Source organism: Ipomoea triloba, chromosome 5 (assembly GCF_003576645.1).
Source record: "Ipomoea triloba cultivar NCNSP0323 chromosome 5, ASM357664v1".
Taxonomy (NCBI): domain Eukaryota; kingdom Viridiplantae; phylum Streptophyta; class Magnoliopsida; order Solanales; family Convolvulaceae; genus Ipomoea; species Ipomoea triloba.
In genome coordinates, this window is record NC_044920.1 from 25,923,339 (window position 1) to 25,932,226 (window position 8,888).

The following is an 8,888-nucleotide window of genomic DNA, read 5'->3' on the forward strand; positions in this document are numbered from 1 at the left end:
GGATCAAGTTGCAGGTCTACAGCTTTGTATAATATCACAAGGGCATGAATATCAGCGGTTTTTCTTGGGTTCATGGAACTGTGCATGACTAGGTTGAGAAGAGAGAGCTTAGGAAAGAGAAGAAAAAAATAATCCTGCAAATGTTGGTTCATGGTACAATGATTTTGTATCGAACAAATAAAAGCCTGTTGCGCTTGACGCGCGTCAGGGGCAGCAAGCTCGCCTAGCGGGTGCGTCAGGCGCGCCTAACAGACTTTTTTTTTTTTTTTTTTAAATCAAATTTGTTTTTTTTTTTTCTCCCCTCATTTTCTCTTCCTAATCACACTTACAAAAACTCCAAAAAAAAATCTAGAAAAAACTCCATTGATAAGGATGCTCTAATAAATTGGAGACAAGTAGACCACATTGATTTTGTACAACGTTGTACGGCGTTGCTAATGGCCACTCCGTAGATGACTGCAATTCTGCAAAGTTAGTTATCCGCTAAAATTATGATATGCCCTCTGTCACCAGCTTGCACGAAGTGAATGTGATTATTGAATTGAAAAACACCTAGACAAAGGACCACGGTCTGGTCTCACAAGATTATCCATTTGTTACATTAGTTACTATATATATCCAAAACAAATCAATAAACCCATCTTTTATTTTGACAAGATTGGGGTACCGACCAGCGGTTAGGCATAAGGCAGTTGGTGTAGCGTAGACATCCAAGTGTTTAATTAATTTATTTATGAATTAAAGATTTTATTTGATTAATTCATATGACAGTTGGCAGCATGAAGTGATTGGATTTGACCTAAATCGGTTGTTATGACATGGACCCGGGTCCACCTTGCAAGGTATGTTCACAATTTTAAAACTCTATCACAATTATTCAATTACAGAACTTTATATTCACAATTTCATAACTCTATAATCTATATTCAACAGTAAAACACAATTTTTGAACCTATAGAATTAAAAAAGATGGACCCGGTTCCATAGCATAATTTGCCAACCTAAATGAGGATGGCTTGACAGATGAGGTCACCCAAGAAACGTTAGTTGGTTAGGAGAGATTAACCTGAGTTCCACTTGAAGACCTAGTCCAGTGAAATTGTTGTTAGAATTAGGCATTATTGTACCAAGAAGATGTTAGATTAATTGGCCATTGAAAGATTCACATGGTTCTTTAACAATAATTTTTGCTATTAGCTATGCACAAATAACCCATAATTTGTAATATTTGGACAGTCATCTTAGCTTGTACCCAACTCACTTAGTATCCCATTCACATTGTACTAAATTCATCTATGAGAAAGATGAAATATTTGCTTGTGCAACTGGTAGGAAATATTCTCCGGGTGCATAGTTGTATACCTGCTCGGGATGTACTCATTACTTCCTTAGGGCTCAAGGAGTGATTCCCGACATGAGCCGACCCTATTCAATGATCCGATCTGATTCAAGGGACGGATCCGCGAGTAATTATGTGAGTTATAGCGTAACTTGTCTCGAGCCCGGTCTCGACATGGAGCCTTAGTGTGGTATCCCGAGCGGATAACCCCTCGTATCAAGAAACATGAGTCATGAAACGACACTATGACCGATCGTATCATCTTAGACTTGTCAGGCATATTATGGCACGTTGACCAATCTACACGGCTTCCGATTCCACCGAATGCATGTGAAGCATGCGACAAGCATGACGGGATCACGACATGTGCTCTCTCCTAACCCCTATAAATAACACACTTATTGCTTAAGAGATGTGGGATCACGACATGTGTTCCCTCCTAACCCCTATAAATAAGACACTTATTGCTTAAGAGGGGCGGGGGCGACCTACTGTTACTTATTCCCAAGCTCACATAGTGCAATCATAGACCTTATCGTATAACTGGCGGTATGGTGATTGACCTTGACCTACTGATTTAAATACTCTGTTCCCAAGAGGTTGAATCTCAACCCCAAGGACCCCCACGCATGCATGTAAATCATGGTAAGAGGTTGTCCTCACACTGTTGCTGGTGAGACTGAATCCATTGTCTTTACTCTCAAACTTCACCCATGTGACTAGTTGAGCTGTCCATGCGGACAGCTTATACAAATACTCTAAAAAATGGTTCACAATCTTTGTTACTCCAAGCAATAAACACTTTCCCTATCCTAGTTTTTCTAGCTTTACCTTAGCAATTTACATGTTTTTGAAGTATTTTACTGGTCGATCATCTTATCCGATCCTTTATTCTCTCTAATTATTTGATATTTAATTGCATTAATACCGTCATAATAAATACAAAAAGTGAAAAATATTATCAACTATTATACATTATATTATGTAATAATTTTATAATAATATATGATACAAATTAAATTAAAACAGGCATTCCTTAACTGGAGAGGGTCCATTCACCTATGCATGCAAGTGGTCCTTTTTAGTTTTTATCATCCAATGAATGTGATATGATGGCTTGGCTTTAAGATAGATAAGATATTTGGCTATACTACGTGACATATAGACTTTCGTTGGCACTCAAGAAGCCACATATATTTTCTAACCAAAAATGTATACTGTCTTAATATATATATATATATATATATATATATATATATATATATATATATTCTATAATCATATAGCATTAAATTCAACCAACCTAATATATGTGCGTGTGACAATTTTTTCTACATTAACCTACCACATTATTTAAAAGAAACATTGAGTTATATTTTTCCCTATTTAGAAAAGTAAAAAGTATACTATATTTAAACATAGTCTTAAATTATTTTTTGTTTCAAAAAACTATGGTGTTGTACGTACATTAATGCAATTACAAGATTGAAATTGTGTCATGTTAAATGTACGATTTAAATACAAAGCAACCAGTCCAATACCTTGGAACATTCAATTAGTAAATAGATGGCTAATACAACTGCAAGATTAGAGGTATGCTATGTTATATTACATGTACCACACATATCATATTTATATATATATACAAATAAACCAACCTAATAACTTGGTACAATTGCCAAAGACCTTTTGGTCTAATGGCACCCGGTGTCGTCCCAGTTAACACTCTCACATGGATGATGGGAGTCTGTTAGACTCTTTGTGCTTCAGTAAGTTGAGAAAGTAGCTATGAACAGATACTACATTGTAACAGAGTCAGTAGTACTCAAAAAAAAAAAAAACTTGGTACAATTGGTAAATAATGAATTGTTAATATAATGCAACTGAAAGATTGAAGGTGTGCAATGTTAGCTGTACGTACATATTTAAATACAAAGCATCCGACCCAGAAGCTTGAAACAATTGCAAGATTGGAGATGCGTCATGTTAAAGAATTTTGGGCTAAGCTTTCTTCAATTAAAAATAGTCATACCCTACAAATGCAACTTGAGTCGAATCTAGCTAGATTAGTTTTACGATAGTGGAACGTTAAATTTGGACGATGATGTACAAGTTAAAAAATTTGAGGTTTTGATATATAGAAGAAAAATTGTGCAAGAATAATATGATGTAGTGGGAGGAATAGTAAAGGGTATTGAAATAGTATAACGTACTTTTCTAATTAAAAAGTATACTATATATTATTTATGGTGTTACAAAAATATTCAAATAATAAAATATGTGAGGCTTGGCTTGGACCACGTAATAAAGGGGTAGCCAATTGCTTAGCTTGTATACATGTATGTATATCCACCGATAGAATTAATGTACAATATTAATAATGCACTGAAATGGATGGGGTGCAAAGACAACCACCAGCCTGCCTTTTGCCTACCAATTTCTCTTTCTTCTCATTTGACACTTGAGTTACCCCATTGGTGATAGTATTACTTCTATTATCACGTCTTACATTATTATTATTATTTTAAAATTTAATATTGTGTGCATTGTGAGATTGTACCTTATGCGAACCCATGACTTCTCATGTGGGAGAGTCACCTCGTGTGAGATTGTACCTAGGCGCCCGCATATTTTTTATTTTTAAAAATTTATTTAAGTATTTTTAATTTTTTTAAAGACTAATAATTATCAACTATATAATACTTTAATAGTTAATACTAAAATATTAAATGTTAACCTAAAAAATATCTAGAGTTTGAATGATTTAGTGTTATTTCGCTCAAAACGATGTTATTTTGAATGAAATAACTCATTACAATAACTAATTAATTGGCCGACTAGGTGACCTAGTCGGTGCCTAGGATAGTCGGCACCTATAAAGCTTAGGCGGCCTAGTCGGCTACTTAACCAGCCGGCAGCCTAGACTAGTACGGGTTAAGGCGATATGTTAGGTGGCCTGCCAGTGCCTAGCGTCTAGGCGGCGATTAATCGGTGTCTAGTCAGGATTTTTACAACATTGCGTGTTACTAGACTACTAGGTCATTGGCATATATACCTTATGCGTTTATTTATTTATTTTTTTTAAAGGACCTTATGCATTTATTAAATGTACATAATTAAAAAAAAAATGTAAAACCAATGGATATTGTAACTGCTGATGTTTCATTCAATACACCCATGAAGACAATATATATACACATATACTTGTCTTTAGATTTTTAGATAATCTCATATATATGTTGTAATCATATGACTTTGTATATGTAATATAGAGTGATTTCCATTTTTGGTCCTACTGTTATTGGGCAATTTCCAATTTTAGTCCACTTTATTAATTTTTGCCACATTGAGACCACTATTATTAAACGTTTGCCACTTTTAGTCCACTGTTAGATTTTCCGTTAAGTGGTCGTTCAAGACAGGGGTTTTTCAGTCTTTTCATGTTAAATTCTAAGTTTTTGCAGTCAAATCAATGGTAGAAACTGCTCCATTTCCATGTTCTGAGACAAATGTAATTAAAAAAAAAAAACTATATGCTCATTTTGCCGCCGCAGGCAAAGTTCTCCAGGTCTTCATCAATTAAAAAGAAAAAAAAAATATACCATGAGATCCAATAATGTCTTCCAGAAACAATTGTAAGGAAAAAAGAAATTATGTTGTTCAGCTTAAAGCAATCTAGTTCTGAATCTTCAAAACAGACCCTTTTGCATGTTTATGAAAATCCGAAAAAATGAAAGAAATTGATACTGATATACTTTTTCAAAAAAAGAGCATATGGATTCAAATCCAATGAAATTCTAGTCAATTTTCAACTCTTCCAAAGAGGCTCAAATTGGAACTTGCAGTAATTTTAAATCAGGCACAAACGATCAGCAAATGGGATAAACAATGAGCAAAATTCAGCAACTCTAACAACAAGCAAAAAGTTCAAATCTCAAACTAATAAATTGAAGAAACCCAATCTGAAACAGAACAAAGAAGGCGATCGACATTACGAGATCAGAGGCCTGGGATTCCACAGCCCAATGTGGCCAACCGGTTGAAGCTCCCTTCATGCTTGGTCCTTTCGAAATTGCTCGATGTTGGTTTCCAATTTCTTCGATTTTGGTCAGATTTGCACCGATTTTGGTCGGATTTTCTGCGCCCCCGCGATGTCGCACTTCCCCTATGGAGTCACCGTCATGCCGCTCCCCAGGCGTCTCGGCTTCGTTTCCGCCTCCGCCGCCCCCAAGCCGGAGAAGGACCCGAAGAAGCGCGTCGTCATCTGGTTTTGGTTGTTGAGGATGGGAATGTGGACGATGATCGGAAGAGCGGCGGCCACCACTGGGGGTAATATCAGGTTTCAATTCTATTCTTATTACTAGGGCTTATTATTCTTATGTATAGTAAAACGAAGAAGATGAAGCCTGCAAGGCATGAGAGGAGACGAAGAAGATCCATGGAGGGATAGTATGTAAGGCGAAGAGACAATGCGTAAAAAGACGAAAGTAGCCCTCCTTCAAACGGCCATTAGACGGGAAAGTTAACGATGGACCAAAATTGGAACACGTTTAATAACTGTGGACGCAATGTGACAAAAATAAGAAAAGCGGACTAAAATTGAAATATGACCAATAAAAGTAGGACAAAAAAGGCATTCACTCTGTAATATATGTTTATTATGGCAAACTAAACTTTCATTGGTTGAGATTGATGTAGCAAAATAGGCATCTTTTAATGTGAGAAGAGAAGAGAAATGACAAACTTCTCTTCATCACCGGGCTTTCTCCTCCACAAACAAGAAAAACCAGCCACAAAAACCCTAGGAGGAGAATATGAAAGGGAAGCTGATGATGAAGAGAAGGCCCGGCACGAGTGGGATTTCCGGCTCTCCACCGTGGTTTCTAATTCCCCGTCGGCCGGAGCCGTTTCCGACGTCCTTGGGGTTTTATCTTTCGACCCTTCTGATACATTGTTGGCCACCGGCGGGATAGCAAGGAAGATCAGAGTGTACAGCGCTGAGTCCTTGTTGTTGGACTCTGAGAACGACGCCGTTTTGCTGGATCATGCTGTCGCGTGTGGGCTTTGTATCTGCACGCCCGCGAAGCTCAGCAGTTTGAGGTGGAAGCCCGGGTGGGGGAACCGGGTAATCGGGTCGGGCGACTACGACGGGGTCGTGACGGAATATGACCTGGAGACGAGCGTGGCGGTGTTCGAGCGTGACGAGCACGGCGGGCGGCGCGTTTGGAGCATGGATTACTCGCATTGGGATCCGGCGGTGGGCGCGTCGGGGTCCGACGACGGCACCATGCAGACGTGGGACCCGCGCTGCCCCGACGGGAAATGCCTCGGCTCGGTGCGGCCCAGCCCGGCCCGCAGCCCCGTTTGCTGCGTCGAGTTCAGCCCGTTCCGCGGCCCGATCCTCGCCGCGGGCTGCGCGGACTCAAACCTCTACGCCTACGACGCCCGAATGATGCCCGCCCCGCTCTTCGTCCTCGACGGCCACCTCAACGCCGTCACCTACGTCAGATTCCTCGACCACCGCACCGCCGTAACCGCCGCCGTAGACGGCAGTTTAAAAACGTGGGACACCGACGAACGCCGCCTTGTACGGTCGTACAAAGGCCACGTAAACACCAAAAGATTCGTGGGTTTATCCGCGTGGACCACCGGAGGGCTGCTGTGTTGTGGCTCGGAAAATAACCAAGTTTTCGTGTACGACAAGAGGTGGGGCCAGCCCATTTGGGCCCACAGTTGGGATCGCAGCGGCGGCAGTGACGGCGGGTTCATTGGCAGCGTCTGCTGGATGCAAAGAGGATACGATGACAAGTGCACACTTGTCGCCGGAGGCTCCGACGGGGTTCTGAAGGTTTTTAATGGCAGAAGAATTGAAGATCGGAGCTAGCGAGCCGATCGGAAAATGACGACAGAGCTACACCGGCGGCAAGTAAAAAACTTTCACGTAACTTTATTCAGTGTGATTTATCCAAAGGAAAAAATTTTATGAGCTTTATATACAAACTACAAAGCACTCCGTATAAGTTTTATTCCTTTTGACGACATTATTGTTTGGTGTAACATTCTTATATAAATATATTTTAAAGTTAAATCCATTTTTATCCTAGATTTACAAGTAACAATCCATTTTTGGTTATTCTTTTTCAAAATATTCCTCTTTGATCTTAGTATAATTGTAGTATAACTATTTTTGTCATCCGTCAACAGAATCATATCGTTGAGATATTATTAAATATAACGACATTTTGATTTTTTTTTTATACAAAATGTATGTGTTGACTCGCTATATTTTTATTTTTTTTAAAAAAATATAATAGAAGACCTAAATGACATTGTATATATTGTATTGAATTTAAACGGTTTTATTGATGTAAGTAAAAAAATAGTCATACTACAATAATACTATGATCAAAGGTAACGTTTAAAAAAAAGACAAAAAGTGAATTGTTATATATATATATCAATCAATAACTCCCAAGTTTTTATTAATCCCAATATATATATATATATATATATATATATATATATATATATATATATATATATATATATATATATATATATATAGGGATTAATAAAAACTTGGGAGTTATTGATTGATCACTATCATTATACTTTAATTTTGTTAAAATCTGTCATACTTGTTATTGGGTTAATAATTACTCAATGTGATTATATGTCTCATTCATATGCATGCATAAATTTGAGAATGTCTTGTCTAAGCTGGCATTGTCGGATTTTTATTTGAAAAATATGATCATTATTGAAAGATAATAGATTTGAGTGTTGTTGAAAAGACTAATTTGTTCTATCAAATTGATGATTTTGTTGGGATTGAATCCACCACAAATGGAGTATATATGAAAGTATATAATGAGAGTAGGAAAGTATGGAGTAGCATTTTAGGCAAGTACAAAATGAGGGTATGAAAGTAGTAGTTTAGTCAAGTAGTAGACTAGAAATAATAAACGATACAAGCATTATATTAGAAAAATAATATTGTTGTTAGGAATTGAACCATGGTATATGAGTTAAAGGTTAGGACCTCAAGCCATTGTACTGGACCATGGGGTTTGAGTGACTCAAGGGATCACGTCTTAAGAAGGAATAATGGTGCCTTATATAGTGTAGAAGGCATTACAAAGGGTTGATAAATGTACAACACCAACTAATCTTCAATCTTGGTCATTCATGCGTCTCTCCACTACCTGGATGCCAATGATCTTCACAAGGGTAAAATATCCTACCTTCTTGTACACGATATTTTGAATGACTTGGGTGGTTAGTCCCAGTATGGTAAAAGGGTGAAGAGTAATAAAAAAAAATAATAAGAAGTATTTTTTTTATTACTTTCTCGAGTTGCATGCGAATCCAATTGTAATTTTGACTTAAACCACGTACCATGCTTTGTTAATATGAATGTCATGCAAATTTACAATATAGTTGCACTAATTACACATTTATAATTATCAAGTTCATCACAATACAAATAATGAAATAAATAAATATATACATAACAAAAATATTTAAAAATATGTTATTATTATCATGC

The 8,888-nt window shown here is 37.3% G+C and overlaps 1 protein-coding gene across 1 annotated transcript; it reads left to right on the forward strand.

The window, feature by feature from the left end:
* The first annotated feature begins 6,004 nt into the window (after positions 1 to 6,004).
* On the forward strand, positions 6,005 to 7,442 carry LOC116019020 (WD repeat-containing protein RUP2-like). The gene has a single exon (XM_031259086.1). It carries the CDS (start codon positions 6,075 to 6,077, stop codon positions 7,221 to 7,223), a length of 1,149 nt encoding a protein of 382 aa, XP_031114946.1. The 5' UTR covers positions 6,005 to 6,074; the 3' UTR covers positions 7,224 to 7,442.
* Positions 7,443 to 8,888: the final 1,446 nt, after the last annotated feature.